The 21542-nt window shown below is 44.3% G+C and overlaps 1 protein-coding gene across 3 annotated transcripts in view; it reads right to left on the reverse strand.

The window, feature by feature from the left end:
* The window catches only part of NWD2 (NACHT and WD repeat domain containing 2), a 135800-nt gene extending 114591 nt beyond the window's left edge, over positions 1 to 21209 (reverse strand). The window contains exon 1 of one of the 3 annotated variants that reach the window (XM_075127979.1): positions 19412 to 21209. In XM_075127979.1, coding sequence (XP_074984080.1) covers positions 19412 to 19562 — 151 coding nt within the window. In that variant the 5' untranslated portion in view covers positions 19563 to 21209. The remainder of the gene's footprint in view (positions 1 to 19411) is intronic. The other 2 variants (XM_048848593.2, XM_048848596.2) reach the window with 2 other exon arrangements.
* Positions 21210 to 21542: the final 333 nt, after the last annotated feature.

Here is a 21542-nt window from a genome sequence, read left to right on the forward strand (position 1 = left end):
GCTGACATGAAAAAAGTTACTTACAAGCATAAGCATTTGCAGAACTAGACTCATAATCAGCCACCTAAAGGTGGGCAGATCTGGGGGAAGGAGTGGGGGGACCATACCAAAACACAATGGGCCCAATCCTCAAATGGTGTATATTACAGATTTATGCCATCTGAGGATCTGGATAAATACTTAAAAATGATTCAGAGCCATCAAGCAACTAGGCTGTGTAATCACGTGAACTTACTATTGTTACCTTCATCCTCCTTCTCTCCTTGCCTCCTGTTTATCCCATTCGCTGGGTCCCATCTTAATTTAGGCCCCTTCCTGAAAATGCTTTCACAGGTGCATAACTTTGCATCTGTGAGTAGTCCCACATGCATAAACTTTAATAATACATTCACATGCTTATGGAGGCTAGTGACCTGATGGCTCTGAATCATTTAAAAGTATCAAACTGTCCAATGAGATCTAATCAATGAGATCATTCATGCATAATGTTACTGGTGCATGTATTGACAGGATCAAGGCCTTAGAATGCAAGCGTTTTGAGGCAGAGACCATGTCTTTTCATATGGTTGTACAACACCTAACACAGTCAGGCTCCAATCCTGACTGGATCCTGTGGGCTCCAGCACAGTACAATTATTATTATTATTTATTACTAACAACAATAATAATAAATAATAAAAAATAACAATGTCACTCAAAAGGGATTTGAATTGTATTTCAAAGCTTTCATTTGGTCAATTACCCTGGGCACTATATAATAATCAAATAAACTCTGTCACTAACTCACACTTCATATTAACTTACCATGAAATGTTGCTATTTAGGGACCCCAATGAATGACTTCACACATAGTGTTTCCAAATAGCTGTACTGAAACCATGCACACACTACAGTATCTCCACACCTGGGTATTAAATTAAGCAAGGATGGTAGAGCATAGAGTTAGAGGCCAAGAGATGGAGAATTAGAATATATAATAGTTATAATAAAAACAGCCATTTCCCCCTTTCCTAATAGATACATCTACAAATAGGTTATAAGGCTCCCCGCTCATGTGATAAAGGCACAGCACCACGCCGGGGATGATACAGAGTCACACCAAACAGGGGAAACTGGGAGGAATTCCACCTCACAAAGGCAGAGGGGCATGCAAGAGAAGAGTACCCATTAGGGTTGAAACAAGCTTCCCTTACATACTTGGCCAACTCCAGTGGCTGGTACTTAGGGCAAGGTAGGGATCAGGTAACAACAAGTAACCGTTCATGTACTTCCTGGTCTTCCAGCCCACAGGAGCACTTGGAACAGCCAAACTAAGTTCCCTCTAAGCTGCACAGCCGCTCAGCTGCCTATTAAGCCCTGTGCAGGGGCTCAGGGCTATTGCAGGGAGAGATGCCTCTCCCCCAGCATGGACCTGCTGCAGCGGGGGGAGACGCCCCTCTCCGCTGGCCCCAGCACAGACCTGCCGCAGGAGAGGAGCCTCTCCCTCGGTCCGGCCTAGGCCCGCTGAGCTGCTGCAGCTGGGGAGAGGTGCCTCTCCCCCTGCCCCAAGCTGTTGCGGTGAGAGAGGGCTGGGGGGAGTCCTCTTTCTCCACCACAGCCCCGGGGCAGGCTGCACCCACAAACCCCTCATCCCAAGCCCCACCCCAGAGCCTGCACCCCAACCCTCATCCCCAGCCCCACCCCAGAGCCCGCACCCTAACCATCTGCCCCAGCCCTCTCCTGCATCCTGAACCCCTCATCCCCAGCCCCACCCCAGAGCCCACACCCTCAGCCAGAGCCCTCATCCTCCCCCACCTCAACCTTCTGCCCCAGCCCTGAGCCCCATCCCACACTCCAAGCCCCTCGGCACCACCCCCACCACATGAATTTTGTTATGTGCACCAATACGAAGGTGATGTGTCACACATCACCTCCGTATTGGTGCACATAACAAAATTCATTCCGCACATGGACGTAAAAAATTAGGGGGAACACTGTGGCATAATCTGGTACCTAAAGGTGACTGTATTCTCTAGGTGATGGTCCATATTCTGCTGTCCCTCAGACTACAGTAAAGCTTCTGACATTAATGGAGTTACACTGGCGTAAAAGCTGTCAAGTGAGAGCAGTATCATGCCCAGTGGAGTTATTCTAGATTTCTATTGGTATAACATATTATGTATGATTAAATATGGTCCTCTAACTCTGTCCTTTATGATCTTTCCTTAATTAAAATCCCAGACAAGGGCTGAAGTAGCTATCTTGAACAACAGTGCCTACATTAAGGAAAAATTGTCAGACCTCGCTATACTCCCTGCATATGACTATTTGGAATTAATTAATATAACAGCAACAAATGCAATTATTTCTACCACCTTCAGTCTATTTAAATCTTATTGGGAACTGTACATTGCAAATGCATTTGTTATAGCTGAAAGCATGCCATGTCTCAAGACTTATTACTGATATTTTTCAGCATAAGAAAAATCAAGAAAATCTGATACATTTCTTAACTTGAAAACTTGTCATTCAAGTAATGTCCTCATATATATAATTATACGATGGCCATCTCTTGTTCTGAAGATTTCTTTCAAAGTCAAATATTTTAAAAATTCCCCATGCAATACTTAGATATTAACTGCTACCTTCAGGGTATCTTTTCTACATGCCAATATTTCTCATGCATGAGGTATAATGAATGATAAAGGCTCATACCATGCTATCAGTTATGAAGTAGAATTCTTACTGAAGTCAATGAGAGTTCTTAAAAATCAGTCATGTGAGATGGAGTAGTTAGAAAAAAGAAACTGACTACCAAACTTCTTACCAGGCTTGGTGTTTGTGTGAATTTGTACAGTTTGTCATGAAGACAATGACATGTTTGCACTGTTGCTTAAACAAGAACATTAACACAAGTATCTCAAAGTGGCACAGAATGAACAAGCTTCTTGGTAGCTCCAGTTTGGCAAAACACCATCCTATTCTTACACTGCAGAAATGTCAAAAGTCAGTTTTCCAAGAATTTATGAGATATGGAATCTGGGTGCTTTTTGGGACTGAACTGGATCATGATGACAATGGTAATGCAGAGCAGGGGTGGCCATATGCGGCTCTTCAGAAGTTAATATGCGGCTCCTTGTATAGGCACCGACTCCAGGGCTGGAGCTACAGATGCCAACTTTCTAATGTGCTGGGGGGTACTCGCTCAATCCCTGGCTCTGCCACAGGCCCTACCCCCACTCCACCCCTTCCTGCCTCCTCCCCTCAGCCTGCAGTGTCTTGCTCCCCCCCTCCCCCAGAGCCTCCTGCATGCCAGGAAACAGCTGATTGGGAGGTGCGGGGAGGGAGGGGGACGTGTTGATCGATGGTGCTTCCGGTGGGTGGGAGGCACTGGGAGTGGGGTGGGGGAGCTAATGGGGGGCTGCTGACCTATTACTGTGGCTCTTTGGCAATGTACATTAGTAAATTCTCGCTCCTTCTCAGGGTCAGGTTGGCCACCCCTGATGTAGAGGAATAGGAGGAAAGAATCTTACAGGAAACAATGTGTAGCATTAAGTACAATGAAATTTGTGTGAAGAACTGACTCATGTCACAAAAATACAATGAAAATTTTCATATTTAATTTTAAAATTATTTCCTCATTATCTGCAACATATTTATTCGTGCTGACATCTACAATAAGACCATAAACGTAGTCAAAGTTAGTATATTTTTTCCATCCCAGATGAAACTACAAAACAACTACACTAAACTAAAGTTACAGGTCCTACAAATATTCCATGTTGATCCTGGGCTAGAATTAAATATAGGGTACTATTTGTAGCAACTTTTACTGCATTTTAATGTAGATATTTTGTCTTTTATGTATATTACTAAGGCTGTTATAAAGAGTTGCTTTGCTGCAGTAACGTCACAAAAGGGTGTGAATTCTCCATTACAATGAATAAAAGATGAGGGGAGTACCATGGCAAGGCAAAAGTCTCCCAAGCAGTACACATGGTTTATTTAATCCCCTCTTTCTGTTGTTACATGGGACTGAGACTGTTTCAGTGTTTAAAGACTGAAGCCCTGCCAGATAAGACGCCTCAAGCCCTAATTATCTGATTTCACAGTGAGACAATCGTTAAACAGAAAGGTCAACCCACTACACTAGACCAGAGAGAGAAAGAAGCAACTCCGTAGTTGTTCAGGGAGGAGAGTTTATCTCCCTGTGCATTACACCTTCCCATCACAAACTGGGTCCCCACACCATGCTGAGGCTGAAGGGATTATTGAGGTGCGGGCGCCACAGAGGACTGACTTTCAGGACACCATTTCATCTTCTTATGTAAAACAAACTTGGGGGTATGAGCTCTCCCAGCTCAGATCGGTGCAGAGTGGTGATGTTCCTGTTCTTTATTGCTAAATGTGTTGTAGTGCTGGTCACCCATCTAGCTGGAGAGCAAAGACTTCGTTGTTGTTTACTTTGAAACTGAAAGTGAGATAATAGGGACCGGAATCAAAACTGTAACTGTGTATCAGCCCAAAGTTTAATATAATGTAGAATCTGCACTTGGAAATTCCATCTTCCCTAACCATGCTTGGAAACTATAATCCAATGTATGAAGCTCAAATCCCTTCCTACAAGCCAAAAAGTGGAAGAAGAAAAGGACAGACTCTGGCGTAATACACCCATCTCAGTGGCACTGAACTTCTAAACCAGGGATCTCAAACTCAAATCACCACGAGGGCCACATGAGGACTCGTACACTGGCCTGAGAGCCGCATCACTGAAACCTTTTCATAAAACGAAACAAAAGTATAGTCAAAAATGAAAAAAAATGAAGAGTAATATAGTATGCTATTAAAAGTCAATGCATTAACTTTTTTTAAAACTGTCATGTGAAGAGGGGTTTTAATAAAATATAAACACCTGTAACTATTCCTTATGTGGTCAGTAACACTGATGATCTACACTAACAGTCGATCAACATAGCTGTAATGGCAGGAAGTTTTTAAAGTAACTATTCATACAAAATATGTTGCCACTTTTAACAAACACCTCCAACTACTCACAGCAAAGAATCACACATGCTGAACTTCATACCTCAGACTGCTTGTCTAGTCCATGAGTCCCCACCCCTGCCTGCCTCTTCCCACCCCTTCCCCGTCCCCCTTCCAACCCCTTCCCCAAAGTCCCCGCCCCAGTCCTGCCTCTTCTCTGCCTCCTCTCCTGAGTGTGTTGCATCTCCGCTCCTCCCCCCTCCCTCCTGGAAAGTCCTAAGTTTGGCAGCGGGAAGCACTGGGAGGTAGGCGGAGGAGCGGGGACGCGGCGCCCTTGGGGCGAGGAAATAGGGGAGGCGGGGGTGAGGGGAGCTTGGCTGCCAGTGGAGTCGGCGCCTATGGCGGGCTGCAGGAAATAACTCCGCGGGCTGCATGCGGCCCATGGTTTGAGACCTCTGTTCTAAACCAAACAAACAATGAGAGATATGCTCATATGTCTAAAGACCAGACTACTAGGAGCCAAGATTGGTATGCGAATACTTGTAAAGATATAAAGCAACCCTCAGACATTTATTGTGGTAAGAAAGGAAATGATGTGCTCTGCCGTGTTGTGATTTTTCACCCCTCTTTGATGGCAACAAGATGGACCTGCACCAAAACCGCAGATCCAAACAATCTGAACTTTAGGGAATGTGTACTTCTGGATACAGAGCAAACTCCTCTGCAGGACCCCTGAATAGGCTGAAACAAACCCAGACTCTGTATATCCTTGAATTTTGCAGAAGTCTGGGTCTGGGTCTCAGCTTGGTGGCTAAGGCCCATCTTCAGCATGAAGAGTGTTTGGATGTGCAACTCTGATACTCTTTGAGCATAAATATTCAGTTTGCACAAGAAGTACTGTTAGTTTTGAAAGTTCCCTTGGACAATGTGGTCTTTAGGGTGCTAATAGACTGCTGTGTTAGGTGAATCTGGAAACCTTAAATTTTTCAAGCACTATTTTGTGACCTCAATAACAACATTATTAACTATTTTGAAGTCTTAGAAATAGGTTTACCTTCTCTCAAATGAGAAAGCTGTCAAAATTATCTAAGTATCTAGAGTTTTGTAATGCTGCTTATCACTCAGCTTCTGAGCATCTTCCATAATCAATAGCAATAGTGCAGTCCTAGTGGACTTCACGCAGTCTCTGGCTTTCTGTCTTCAGAGTAAAATCCCTGCTTGGGTTTTTGGTTTGGTGTTGGTTTGAGGTTTTTTGGGGTTTTTTTTGTAGTTGGTTTGCTTGTTTGTTACTTGATTGATATTTTGAGGGGAAGGTGTTTGGGGAGAACAAATAACACAAGGATGTAGGGACACAATTAGATTCCAAGGCACACAACGAGATCAAACTAGCTGCAGACATAAAGAATAACAAGAAAACATTCTACAAATACATTAGAAGCAAGAGGAAGACCAAAGACAGGGCAGGCCCGTTATTCAATGGGGGTGACGGGGGGGGGGAAACAATAACAGAAAATGTGGAAATGGTAGAGGTGTTTACAGACTTCTTTGTTTCGGTTTTCACCAAGAAGGTTGGTGGTGACTGGACATCTAACATAGTGAATGCCAGTGAAAATAAGGTAGGATCAGAGACTAAAATAGGGAAAGAACAAGTTAAAAATTATTTAGACAAGTTAGATGTCTTCATGTCCACCAGTCTTCAAGTCTAGCCTGATGAAATGCATCCTAGAATACTCAAGGAGCTGACTGAGGAGATATCTGAGCCATTAGCGATTATCTTTGAAAAGTCATGGAAGATGGGAGAGATTCCAGAAGGGCAAATATAGTGCCGATCTATAAAAAGGGAAATAAGGACAACCTGGGGAATTACAGACCAGTCAGCTTAACTTCTGTACCCAAAAAGATAATAGAGCAAATAATTAAGCAATCAATTTGCAAACGTTTAGAAGATCTAAGGTGATAAGTAACAGTCAGAATGGATTTGTCAAGAACAAATGATGTCAAACCAACCTGCTTTGACAGCTTTCCTTGACAGGGTAACATGCCTTGTGGATAGGGGGAAGTGGTAGCCATGTGTATATCTTGACTTTAGTAAAGCTTTTGATACTGTCTCACATGACTTTCTCGTAAACAAACTAGGGAAATATAACCTAGATGGAGCTACTATAAGGTGGGTGCATAACTTGTTGGAAAACTGTTCCCAGAGACTAATCATCAGTGGTTCACAGTCATGCAGGAAAGGCATAATGAGTGGGGTCCCGCAGGGATCAGTTCTGGGTCCAGTTCTGTTCAATATCTTCATCACTGATCTAGATAATAGTATAGAGAGTACACTTATAAAGTCTGCCGATGATACCAAGCTGGGAGGGGTTGCGAGTGCTTTGGAGGATAGGATTATAATTCAAAATGATCTGAACAAACTGGAGAAATGGTCTGAAGTAAATAGGATGAATTTCAATAAGGACAAATGCAAAGTACTCCACTTAGGAAGAAACCATCAGTTGCACACATATAAAATGGGAAATGACTGCCTAGGAAGCAGTACTGCAGAAAGGAATCTGGGGGTCATAGTGGTCCACAAGCTAAATATGAGTCAGCAGTGTCACACTGTTGCAAAAAAAGCAAACCTCATTCTGGGATGTATTAGCAGCACTGTTGTAAGCAAGACACGAGAAGTAATTATCTGCTCTACTCTGCGCTGATTAGGCCTCAACAGGAGTATTGTGTCCAGTTCTGAGTGCCACATTTCAGGAAAGATGTGAACAAACTGGAGAAAGTCCAAAGAAGAGCAACAAAAATGATTAAAGGTCTAGAAAACATGACCTATGAGGGAAGAGTGAAAAAAATTGGGTTTGTTTGGTCTGGAAAAGAGAAGACGAAGAGGGGACATGATAACAGTTTTCAAGTACATAAAAGGTTGTTAAAAGGAGGAGGGAGAAAAACTGTTCTTCTTAACCACTGAGGATAGGACAAGAAGCAAAAGGCTTAAATTGCAGCAAGGGAGGTTTAGGTTGGATATTAGGAAAAACTTCCTAACTGTCAGAGTAGTTGAGCACTAGAATAAATTTCCCAGGGAGGTTGTGGAATCTTCATCATTGGAATTTTTTAAGAGCAGATTAAACAAACCTCTCAGGGATGGTCTAGATAATACTTAGTCCTGCCATGTGTGCAGGGGACTGGACTAGAATACCTCTCAAGGTCCCTTCCAATCCTATGATAGCCACCCCACCTCCTTTTTTTTAGTTTCTTACCTTTCTCAAACACATTCCTTTTATTTTTGGATTGTGCAGGGCAGGGAAATGGCTTGTTTTTAGGTAATTTTGTTCCTTCCTAAAGATGTAGGAGAACAAACAAAGCTGAAGAACTGAATATTTTGCAATTCTATAAAAGTCCCAAAACATCTTTTTGCTTTTTCAGTTGATCCTCTGCACTGTGTGCATTTAAAACATATCAGCAAAATCTGTTCAGCCATTTCTGGCATCTATTAAACAAACAAAAAACTTCTCATTGTTCCAATTATAAATTTTTTAACATATACCCAAATCCTTAGCCGGATCACCAAGTTCGGTGGCCTGAGCACTCAGCAGATGCACAGGAGGTCATGAGCAATTTCCACAGCTGCCCCCACGGAAACTACTTAAGTCCAATGCACCCTCTTCCATGGCTCAATGAGCACTTCCCACAATGGAAACAAGCACCAACGGATCTGCACTGCAGTGGATCCTTTTGTGCCACTTCTGGAACAGTCCTTCCCACCATCCTATTCAGGAAACTTACTTGCTTACACAGAGCAAGGTTCTGCATTCTACAGGAGGTATACACCCCCCAAAAACCTTCCCCTCACCAACTGATGCAGCAGAACCTCATCAGTTCTGAAGCCGCAGAGGAGAGGGCTCCACAGAGACAAAAAACACCAAGCTGAAACTTTTCCATTCCATTTTTTTAGACTGAGTCCTGCCTTGTACGGCTGGAATGCTGGATCTTATTAATCTCTGAGCCTCCTGAAATGGGCATTTGTTTCAAATTAGAAACTATTTAAAAAATGAGATTATTTGAAATTTGCCACCATCTCAGACTCTGGGTCACTGAACTTTAAGAGTTCATAACTTTAAAAATACTCAACTGTTCTTCAAATGTAGTTTGTTTTGTAGCTATTAGACACCTCAATAATAAGTGCTACATAAAACCATAACAGATACAACTTCAGGTAACAGGAACTGACACTTAACGTAAAAAAGTCTGGAGTTGTTTCCACATCTCTTCAACACCTCCCTTGCTATCTCATGCACTTGAACATCTGTGTTTTCCTTTACACAAGAAATACATTCCTTCCAGATTACATAAAATTATCTTTATAAATAAGATATTCCTATGATGCAATTCATATAAGAAGAGACCATGCAGTATTTTGGGGAAGAAGCATAATGGACCAGAGCTAACTGCTTTAACAAGTATTTTCTTGACTTCTGTGTGTTTGATTATTCATTGATTTAATGCTTTTTTAAAAAAGGAAATCAACATTTCAAGTAAAAATAAAGTAGTATAGTGGGAATATGCTACAGAAGGGAAATGTTGTATCTTTATCTCCCTACATATGGCAAGAACACCATAATTAGAGCAATCATAATTCTTCATCGGTTGTGAGTTGCCAGCTTTATGCTTATTGGTAGCAGTAAATGTTCTATGGCATGTCCACAGAAATGCATGTTCCATTTCATTTTCTCTGTCTTTCACACACAGAAGGAGAGAAAATTTCTCAAAAACAGCAGACAAAGAAGTCCAAACATAGTAATGCAGATAAAGACCCATTTCTGCAACTTTCTGTCACAGAAGTATCCCTATTCTACTCAATGGGACTAATCACCTGAATAAATACTATAATATCATGAGCAAAGTTGCACATGTTTTTGGAATATTCAGTGTAAATGGAAAACATTTTAAATAGAATAATTCTAGCATTATATTATAAAAATAAGAGTATAACAATGAAATACAATGTAATGAAATCCCATTTTGGTCATCTTGCAAGAGACTGTTAAAGTTCCAGGTGTTTAGTTTGATGTTAGCAAAGCCTCCTGAATCTTTATATTAAATGACGTCTTATCTAACATTCTTATATGCAAAAAGAAAAGGAGTACTTGTGGCACCTTAGAGACTAACAAATTAAGTGAGCTGTAGCTCACGAAAGCTTATGCTCAAATAAATTTGTTAGTCTCTAAGGTGACACAAGTCCTCCTTTTCTTTTTGTGGATACAGACTAACACGGCTGCTACTCTGAAACCTATTCTTATATGCATATATTATAGCTCCATAGTTAAGGTTACACTGATTTTTTTCAAATAAGTGGGATTTCAGTATCCTCGTTAGAGGTGAAAATAAATATTTGTCATTACAAAATAACACAAATTACCTTACTTCCCTAGTACAGTACAAATTTCATTTTCTAGTGAAAGCAACTAAGGTCAGTAGGGCTCTGATCCAGCAAAGCACATAAGCAGGTGCTTAACTTTAAATAAGTGTATAGTTCCTATTGACTTATGTGCTTTGCTGGATCAAGGCCTAGTTTAAGAGTTCAAAGGAGTTAATCTGATCTATTTTACGATCCTTGTAATTTATAAAACAAGGCTTGGAAGGATTAGATTTTTAATCAGTAAATGTAGGTAAACATTGATTTCACCATACACACACAAACCAATGAAAAAATATTTCCATCAATAATAATTAAAATGTACAGATAGACAAAGTAAGCAAAATACTGCTTGAGAACTTATTAGAGTTTGATCTAAGGACATTACTTTGTATGTTTTGACATGTGATATTGACAATTTATGTTTTAACAGTTATAAACATTTAACTTTTTGAATCTCAGCATCTACTCTCATTCAATAATTATAGTCTTCCCCCATAATGTGTGACCTGCCTATAATATCCCACAACTGTGAACATTTAAATTAATGAAAATCAAAACAAATCCTTAAAAATAAACATTGATATCTGTCAAAATTATAAAAAAATTAAAAATTGAATTCTGCCAAGCTTACTTATACATGGCTTTAATGCTTGAAACTTTAAGTAGCTACTGAGTGAAAAAATATCTCATGCACAGGCCAGCAGTTTTGTTTATACAAGTTTTTAAAAAGCAAACCTCATTCATCTTATCTGTTTCTCTTTATGCCACAGAAACCAGTTTATAAAATTTAAAATGTCAAAAACTACTATATAAAGTGTTAACCATCATAATCTGATAAAAATCCTACAGACTTTGGAGGATCTTCAGTGTTCCCCCAGAGGGAGGGAGGGGTCGAAATGAGGTTGGCTTGGGTTTAGGGTAATGGACCCAAAAGCAAACACTAAGGGTGAAATTCATTCCTGGGCAGAAGGCCCAGTCAAGTCCTAGACACTACTTAAGTTCCACTTGAGCCCTCAGATAGGACTTGCTTACCCTACCCATGGCAGGAAGATGCATAGGGATGACGTATAAATGCGAGTCATCGTTACCTCTCTGTCTTCATTAGGACTGTTCACATGTATAGGAGGGCAAGATTTGGCTCCATATGTATTTTTTGTTAATGATTTCACTCTGTTCACTACTGACATACAGCCTTCCCCAGACACCAAATGTAGCAACACACTAAAAACTACACAGCTGTTTACAGTAACAAATCAAGAATAATTTAACCAGTGGGAACAACAGATCAAGCTTAAGGTAGTGGATAAAATTACTGAAACTGGAATTTGACAAAGACACCAGGGTTAATTCCCAGCTACCCTGCTTTCCAAAGTGCCATGGAATTTTTAATTAAGGCAGGTTATCAGAATTTTGATTTTATGTTCTCATTCAAAATACGTCACCTTCAGAAACTAAGTTCCTAACTCCATGCTGTGGTACTGCTCAACTGGGACGCATTATGACACCTATTATATCACCAGCACCACATCCCAAAGCAGCTAGGTTTTCCACTTTGTCAATACTTGGTCTGTAGACCTAAAAGACACCTGAATGTGCTTAATCTACGACATATGATGCTATCACAGCCAAGTATACCAGAACTACGTGAGAGTTCAGACCTAACTATTGTCATAGTTAATGTGAGCTGTGTGTTAACAGAAGGAAGAGACACAGGAGTTAATACTGTTGATAGAAGTAAAAATTTACAGAAGCTGACTCTATATTAAAAAAGGCGTAATTTTGTGCAGATTTCCTCTACATAAAATTGTAAAATAATTTATTACAAATATTGAGAGAACTGAATTTACTTCCTTATCACTTTAAAACAACCAAAAATTCTTGATAAGATTGAGGTTAATATAAAACACAATTTTCTAACTTTTCCCCATAGATAAACATATTTCTAATTAGATAATGTGAAGGGATGTAATTTTCTTTGACTCAGCATTTTAAAATTATTTAAAATTCCTGATTGCTATAGGAAACAGCTTTCTTTTTCAAATAATAAAGCAGCTTTAATTTGCTTTAGAAGACCAATAATTTTCAACTACATTAAAACGTTCAATTAATTAATATCAGCTACTTCAGAAACAAGGGTCACTATAGATATCAACTACTAGAGAAAAAATATTTTCACTTATCTAAGCTAGAAAAAAAGTTTCTATAGATCATTATTGTTTCTAATTAGCCATACCCATGATTGTTGTTTACTGTTCAATTATTCAGTGTAACAGTGTTCAATAAATTTGAAAGGTATCATCTTTTCTAGCTGGAAATTAGAAACCATACAGCATATTATGTTAACTGTATTGTGGAGATGCCATAAGAGTTCCAGGGTTAAGGATATATTGAAATTTGCACTGAAAATAGGGAATGAACCCCTGATTCAGCAAAGTAATTAAGTATGTGTCCAACTTTAATAGACACTGGTAATTTAAGGGAACTACTTATGTGCTTTAAATTAAGTATATTGCTTATGGACTTTGCTGGATTGGAACCAGAATAAAGAGTGGCCCATATCCTCAAAGGTCTAATGCGTGTTAGATGCCCCCAAAACTCCGAGGACCTGGGCCAGTGTCCCTAAACTCGCAGCACTTACTATTTGATGGCTTGGCCTGCAAGGTCCTGTGAGATGCTGTACACCAGTGGTGGGCAACCTGCAGCCCGTCAGGCCGCGAGACAGTGTTTACATTGACTGTCCACAGGCATGGCCACCCACAGCTCCCAGTGGCAGCGGTTCGCCGTTCCCGGCCAATGGGAGCTGCGGGAAGCGGCGGCCAGCTCATCCTTGCTGCCCGCGCCACTTCCCGCAGCGCTCATGGCCGGGAACGGCAAACTGCGGCCACTGGGAGCTGCGGACGGTCAATGTAAACACTGTCTCGCAGCCCGCCAGTGGATTATCGACAGGCTGGCCCGTGGACCACAGGTTGCCCACCACCGCTGTACACTTTCAACTCCTACTGAAATCAGTGGGAGTTGAGGCCACTCAGCACATTTCAGGAATGTTCAGTACAGTGGCAGATTTAGAGTTAGTGGGGTCCTGCGCACAGCTTCACTTTCAGGGGCCCGCCCTTGGGAACCAGCCAAGAAAAAGAACTTTCTCTCTTATCTCCCCTTCCTGTTTTTCATTCTTTTTTTCTTTATCCTCCTCCTATATTATAAGTAATGGGAAGTAAATGAAAATAAAGAGTGGCACCTTGATTGGGGCAGGGGGCTGGGGTGTGGGAAGGGGTGTGGGGGTCAGGCTCTGGGAGGGAGTTTGGATGCTGGGTGAGGGCTCTGGGCTGGGGCAGGGGTTTGGGTGCAGGAGGGGGACAGTGGTGGGTGCTTACCTTGGGCAGCATGGCTCCCAAAGCGACCAGCACGCACACCCCTCTGACTTCTAGGCTGGGGGGCTAGGGGGTTGCCGTGTGCCCCTGCCTGCTGGCGCCACCCCCGCCTGCAGGCGCCGCCCCCGCAGCTCCCATTGGCCACAGTTCCTGGTCCCAGTTCCAGATCCTCCTTTGGGGTGGGGGGCAGCGGGTCTCCGTGTGCTGCCCAGGGCAGGGGCAGCATGTGGAGCTGCCTCCCCCACACCAGGGGTATGCAGAGACATGCCAGCAGTCGGCCACTTCTAGGAGCATCATGGGGCCAGCGGCCACAGCATGAAGGTAGTCTGCCGGCCTGAGCCCTGCTGCACCGCCAGCCGGGACTTGGAGGCAAGTTGTCAGATGAGATTTGGCCTACATTTTGGGGTCCCCTCCTGTTGTTGGGGCCCCCATTCAACCACATGGTTTGTTTCATGGTAAATCCACTTCTGGTTCAGAAACTAGAAAGATCAAGCCCAGAGTGCACAAATGGATGTTGTGAGAATTAACAAGTAAGGCTCTGAACCTACAAACACACATAAGATCAGGTCCTAAATCTGTTAGTTAGTGAATCTGAAGCATTTTCAAATGGGTTCTTTTTCAAAATTATGTTTGTATTCACTTTTTGGGGGCACTCTTTAGAAAATAAATTCCTGACTTTATTAAGATATGAAAATAACTAACTTCTAGATTATAGTTAAATCCAAGGCACTGGCATCTTTTTCCAGTTTATTAATTTTTTTTATTTATACACACTGTTAGTAATAGTTATTTCTGTCTATGTCACAAGGACCGTCAACAAATTTCAAGGAATCCCTGTTGAGGTTACAGGGACAAACCATCCCGATGAGTCGAAAGAATAGTAAACATGGCAGGCGACCAGCTTGGCTTAATGGTGAAATCTTAGCGGATCTTAAACATAAAAAAGAAGCTTACAAGAAGTGGAAGGTTGGACATATGACCAGGGAAGAGTATAAAAATATTGCTCGGGCATGTAGGAATGTTATCAGGAGGGCCAAATCGCACCTGGAGCTGCAGCTAGCCAGAGATGTCAAGAGTAACAAGAAGGGTTTCTTCAGGTATGTTGGCAACAAGAAGAAAGCCAAGGAATGTGTGGGCCCCTTACTGAATGAGGGAGGCAAACTAGTGACAGAGGATGTGGAAAAAGCTAATGTACTCAATGCTTTTTTTGCCTCTGTTTTCACTAACAAGGTCAGCTCCCAGACTGCTACGCTGGGCATCACAAAATGGGGAAGAGATGGACAGCCCTCTGTGGAGATAGAGGTGGTTAGGGACTATTTAGAAAAGCTGGACGTGCACAAGTCCATGGGGCCGGACGAGTTGCATCCGAGAGTGCTGAAGGAACTGGCGGCTGTGATTGCAGAGCCATTGGCCATTATCTTTGAAAACTCGTGGCGAACCGGGGAAGTCCCGGATGACTGGAAAAAGGCTAATGTAGTGCCAATCTTTAAAAAAGGGAAGAAGGAGGATCCTGGGAACTACAGGCCAGTCAGCCTCACTTCAGTCCCTGGAAAAATCATGGAGCAGGTCCTCAAAGAATCAATCCTGAAGCACTTGCATGAGAGGAAAGTGATCAGGAACAGCCAGCATGGATTCACCAAGGGAAGGTCATGCCTGACTAATCTAATCGCCTTCTATGATGAGATTACTGGTTCTGTGGATGAAGGGAAAGCAGTGGATGTATTGTTTCTTGACTTTAGCAAAGCTTTTGACACGGTCTCCCACAGTATTCTTGTCAGCAAGTTAAGGAAGTATGGGCTGGATGAATGCACTACAAGGTGGGTAGAAAGCTGGCTAGATTGTCGGGCTCAACGGGTAGTTATCAATGGCTCCATGTCTAGTTGGCAGCTGGTATCAAGTGGAGTGCCCCAAGGGTCGGTCCTGGGGCCGGTTTTGTTCAATATCTTCATAAATGATCTGGAGGATGGTGTGGATTGCACTCTCAGCAAATTTGCGGATGATACTAAACTGGGAGGAGTGGTAGATACGCTGGAGGGGAGGGATAGAATACAGAAGGACCTAGACAAATTGGAGGATTGGGCCAAAAGAAATCTGATGAGGTTCAATAAGGATAAGTGCAGGGTCCTGCACTTAGGACGGAAGAACCCAATGCACAGCTACAGACTAGGGACCGAATGGCTAGGCAGCAGTTCTGCGGAAAAGGACCTAGGGGTGACAGTGGACGAGAAGCTGGATATGAGTCAGCAGCGTGCCCTTGTTGCCAAGAAGGCCAATGGCATTTTGGGATGTATAAGTAGGGGCATAGCGAGCAGATCGAGGGACGTGATCGTTCCCCTCTATTCGACATTAGTGAGGCCTCATCTGGAGTACTGTGTCCAGTTTTGGGCCCCACACTTCAAGAAGGATGTGGATAAATTGGAGAGAGTCCAGCGAAGGGCAACAAAAATGATTAGGGGTCTGGAACACATGAGTTATGAGGAGAGGCTGAGGGAGCTGGGATTGTTTAGCCTGCAGAAGAGAAGAATGAGGGGGGATTTGATAGCTGCTTTCAACTACCTGAAAGGGGGTTCCAAAGAGGATGGCTCTAGACTGTTCTCAATGGTATCAGATGACAGAACGAGGAGTAATCGTCTCAAGCTGCAGTGGGGGAGGTTTAGATTGGATATTAGGAAAAACTTTTTCACTAAGAGGGTGGTGAAACACTGGAATGCGTTACCTAGGGAGGTGGTAGAATCTCCTTCCTTAGAGGTTTTTAAGGTCAGGCTTGACAAAGCCCTGGCTGGGATGATTTAACTGGGAATTGGTCCTGCTTCGAGCAGGGGGTTGGACTAGATGACCTTCTGGGGTCCCTTCCAACCCTTATATTCTATGATTCTATGATTCTATGAAATATTTTCATGGATGGATATTTGTCATCAAGAGGATTCTCTAGATCTAAGGCCAAGATTTTCCAAAGGGACTAGTGATTTTGGGTGCCTCAGCTTTAAAGGATTTTCATGTCACACACCTTACCCTTCTCCAAATCGGACTTCTTTTAGGTATCTCAAGTTCGGCACTCAGAATCACTGGTCACTATGGAAAACCTGTCTCAGGCTTTCATTTAAAAAACAGAATGTATCTAGCCTTTACTGCTGTGAAGAAAAAATTGGAAATGTGAACCAAGGGTAAATCAATGCAATGTTGTCTTCCTGAATCTGCAAACAGCCTGAAAGAAATCACTCTGAGAGGCAAACCTGCTACATTCATCTCAATATGGTTAGTAAACTGATATCTCAAAGTAACAATTTAAGGAATCAATCCTGCTAACTATGAGATATGGGCCTAAATATTAACTTTTTAAACTAATTGATTGCTGCGCATTTTAACAGAAATATCTAGCTAATATGACAAATGGATGTGATGACAAACAACTTTGATGACAAATATTATGAAGACATCACAATCAGAGTGACTCCATAGTTAAGAATATATTTACACTTCAAGCAAGGTTTAAATTGGTCACTTATGCATGAATACAATTATGTATCTTCCCCAAATTTACAGCACTTACTCTTTCTGTACAGAATTAATATCTTGTAGTTTTACATTAATCTTTTAAATAGTTTAAGCATTATAAACATTTTTAATGACCACTAATTGATTTTGGTGAATCTACCTTCAAGAATCCTTTTAGCAACAAAATCTCTCAAATTTGAGAGTTGAAAATTGACTCATGCATTCAAAAAAGCTTGGAAAAAGTTACTACTGTGACAATTTGTTTTCTGTACTCTATTAGTCATAACCACATGTCTATTTGTGCTGTGATATTTGTCATTTTTAAAATCAAATTAATTTGTCATTTTAAGTGTGACTTTTTGTTTTCTGTTATGTATATTGAAGGTGACAGTATTGTTGAATTAAATTAGCGTTATCAGGGAAGGCATTACCGGGTTGATGTGAATGAGTATGGTAAAATTAGTGCACAGTTTCTTGGCAAGGGGTAGGAATGTTGCCTTAATCTAGGATTTCCTTACTTTTAGTGTTTGGATTTTTGTAAAGAAATAGACTTGAGCAACTTTAATTCTAAAATAACTAAATTTATGAGTGGGAATAACTCCTTCTCCTGAATGTATGCTAAATTCTTCAGCTCTGAAGGCAGAATATTTTGTACTTCTAAGTACAGGCTGCTTAATTGTTTCAAGGACTTCTAATAAAGTGCCTGATGCTGCAGTGTTTTTAAACCCAGGCTGTAGACTTCCATGGAAATTCTTCCTTGTAAATAGACCAGGATTAAGATCAGATTATTGTGTAAACTTTAGTCCTCTGCTCTCCAAAATACCTACAGAGAAAAAAGTTCTCCTTAAATTCTATTTCAGACTAATCACTGTGTATGACCTACACTTAATTGCAATATATTGTGAAATCAGTACATAAGACCTCCCTTAACAGGCATTCTTACAAAGAGATCCCTATACAGTATCTTCAAGTAAAATGCACTTTCTTCTGCACATTCATTAGAAGATTACCTATTTTTTGTTGTTGCCTTGAGTGGTCACTTCACTGTGTTTCGCTCAAACTATATTTACCTTATTATAAATATACATAGCCGGCGATACTGTGCTTTTAGTTTGTGTGTGTTACTCTTCAGGAAGGGGGTTGTAGCAAACTCTGAGTATATCACAGCCTATATATATGTGAAATGGTCCGTTTCCTAAAATCAGAGCTAAACTTCAGGTAACGTAGGGCAGTGAAATACACGATCTAGCAACTTCGGTGCAAGGCGGCTCTTAGACATTTAGTTCTCGTAGCAGCCTCTCGTTCAGCTTTCAACCTTGAAAATAACAGATCCCAGCACAATCCTGGAGCAAGAGCCAGCTACCAGAGTTGTTCCTCTTCAGTTTGTTTTCACAACCACGGGGGAAGGCAGAGACCCGAGGGCTCCCCGCCTAAGAGCAGGCTGATCGGGCTAGTGGGCTGAAGAGGGGAGAAACAGAGTCATCCGATGCCAGCCGTCCTCCGGGCTGGGAAGCTGGAGACTCGTGACTGTGGCTGTGATGGTCTGAAGGCGCCCTGAGCAGCTCAGCTCAGGACTAGGGGCTGCTGCACTAACTACAAGAGGAGAACCCTGCTCCCCCGTGAACCGCAAGTGCCTGGAGACTCCCCGGGCAGCTGACACGGCTGCAGCCGCGGAACCGCCTTCTCCCTTTACCCGGAGGGACGGCTTGAGCGCCACCATTTCCCGGGACCCCTGCACTGCTCCCCCACAGCCGCAGGCCAGCTGGAGAGGGCTCGCCCCTGCTGTGCTTCTGCCCAGGAGGCGCGATCACTAGAACAGCCAAGAGAAAGGAAGAGCTGCTGGCTGGCTGTGCCCGCCTTGGTGCCCTCTCCAGAGCATGTCTGGAGGGGGGGTAAGATGTGGGCAGACAAGCACCAACTTCTGCCAACACCACCCCGTGCAGAACAGCTAGGAGCTTGCCAAGGCCCCACTGGCTTGTTCTCAGCTGTGATCTAAGGGTCCAGGCTGGCAATGCCCGGCATCGGGGTGTGTGTGTGTGTGTGGGGGGGGGGGTGCATGAGGAGAGACCTCTGGAGCCGCCGGAAGGGAGGACGCGGGGCTGCAGAGCCAGGGGCACCCCGGGTCCCCCGCGGGCTGGAAGGCGGCCGGCGCCCGGGCCAACGCGCGCAGGCGAGTTACCTTCGGGGTTGGCGCTGATGAAGACCCGGACGCTCCTGCCGCTGGGCGCTAGGTGAGACGGCAGAGCCGAGAGGTTCCCGGAGAAAGCCGCCCGCCGGAGCGCCGAGTCCCGCGGACAGGGCAGCCGGCCGGCCGCTCCCGCCGGCCACATCTCCCGCCGCCGCCTCCTCGGCCCCGCAGTGCTCCGCAGGAGAAGCTCCGAGGCAGCCGCAGTCCGCCCTCCCACCCCGGGCTCACAGCACCCCCCGGCTCGCAGTGGCGACAGGAGCAGCCGCGCTCGCCACCTGCTCGCTGGGAGCGGCCATACGGGCTCCCCGGCTCCTCTTCTGCCGCCGCCGCCTCCTGTGTCCTCAGAGCAGCACGGGGCGGCAGCGGGAGGTCACCGGCGGGAGAGGCAGCTGGGCTTGAGCTTTCCCCGGCCCTGGGAACGGGCAAGCAGGAGGGCACCCCAGGGCCGAGGGAGCAGGAGGGGCTGCAGAAGCAGGTGGCGGGTGGAAACAAACTTTATGCGCTGAGTTCTTCGCGGCTCGCTGCTGGGCGTTCAGCGATGACTCCACAATCCCGGCCCCATCACCCAGCGAGCGCCAGCGACGGTGCAGCACAGCAGAGCTCGGCTACTGCGGCCAGCCCGGGGATGGGGGGGCACCTCCGCGGGCATCCACCACGCCAGTGCGCGCCTCTCCCCCGCTAGCCTGGCACAAGCGTGGGCGATTTCACAGCGCCGTCCACGAGCCCACCCCTAGCGCCTTGGGCTGTGGCCCCCCTCTCAGTCCACACCTGCCCAGGGGAGCACGACGCATCATCAGTTGCCCCTGCAGGGCTTCCAGGGGAAGAGAGAGCGCGGGGCTCTTTGCAGAGAGATTCTGGATGAGGGGGTCGACCCGCAGCTATGACTCTCGGGGGCCAGTCTCAGCAGGCTCCTGGCGGGTGCAGGCGAGCCTGGTCACAGCTGAAACACTGTAATAATAAGTCTCTTGGTTGGTTGATTTTTCTCATGCATTAAGGGCTGCGGCGTCCAAAAAGGGACCTTCCCTTCTGCAACTCTTCTCCAGCAACATATCCAGCCCTTCCCTCCTCAAACTGTTTCACAGCCCCCGGCGGGGATTTTTATAGGAAAGCTGCTCCTGGCTCATCCTCTGGCCACTAAAGAGTTCAGAGAGATGTGAGGCTTGTTTGGTTTTTGTTGTTGTTTTAATTGCATCTAGGCAGGCTCCCCAGCGGGTCAGCTCCAGCAGAGGGGTTTCATTTCCAAAATCAATCACTCGTTTGTAGGAAGGACTCAAAGCCCGCTTTGAGAGGCTGCAAGGGGCAGGAAGCGGCTCTGCGGGAGCTCGCTTTTCTTTGCAGCAGTCAGTGCCTGTCCATCCCCGGCGGGCAGCGCCAATGAAATATTCAGAAAGGTTGGGACGTCTGGCTGGGCGGCCGCCGCCTGCTGATCCGGCGGAAACCTTTCACCAGACACGCTCAGGGCCGAGCAGCGCAGAGAGGAAGCCGCGCGCGCGCGCGCGCGCGCTGGAGGGGGGGGGCTGGACTGCCCGGCCCCAGCCCGCGAGCCAGGCAGAGGAGGATTGGTCCCAGCGGGAGACAGTGGCTGTGCTGCAGCAGCAGGCGGCGGACCTTTCACAGTCTGCAGAGTTTAGAAGCCTCCCAGAGAGAGAAACAGGGACCTGGCATCGGATGGGCGGGGGCTGGGCCCTAATATGGTGCTCCCGGGCTCGTGGATCCCTTCTTGGAAACAAGCTGCAGATTCTTCCCCCAGCTGGTATATTGGGATCTCAGTATATTCCAAAGTCTCTCTCTTTATAGATCTTTCGTTCTTGGTACGTGTATAATACATGTGATATATACATACAGGCTGTATGGTAAATAAGTGATACATAATACATATCGGTTTCAGAGTAGCAGCCGTGTTAGTCTGTGTTCGCAAAAAGAAAAGGAGTACGAGTGGCACCTTAGAGACTAACCAATTTATTTACCCAATGTTACACAAGTGAATATGATACATTTAAGTAAATATAGCCTTAGCATTTTATAAATGGTGACTTGGTGTTGATATCGATCTATTATGGGGGCCCTACATACATGGAGCTTTTCTCCCTGGGACCAAAATCAGTGCACTGGCAATATGCAG

Source organism: Caretta caretta, chromosome 4, assembly GCF_965140235.1.
Source record: "Caretta caretta isolate rCarCar2 chromosome 4, rCarCar1.hap1, whole genome shotgun sequence".
Lineage (NCBI taxonomy): Eukaryota > Metazoa > Chordata > Testudines > Cheloniidae > Caretta > Caretta caretta.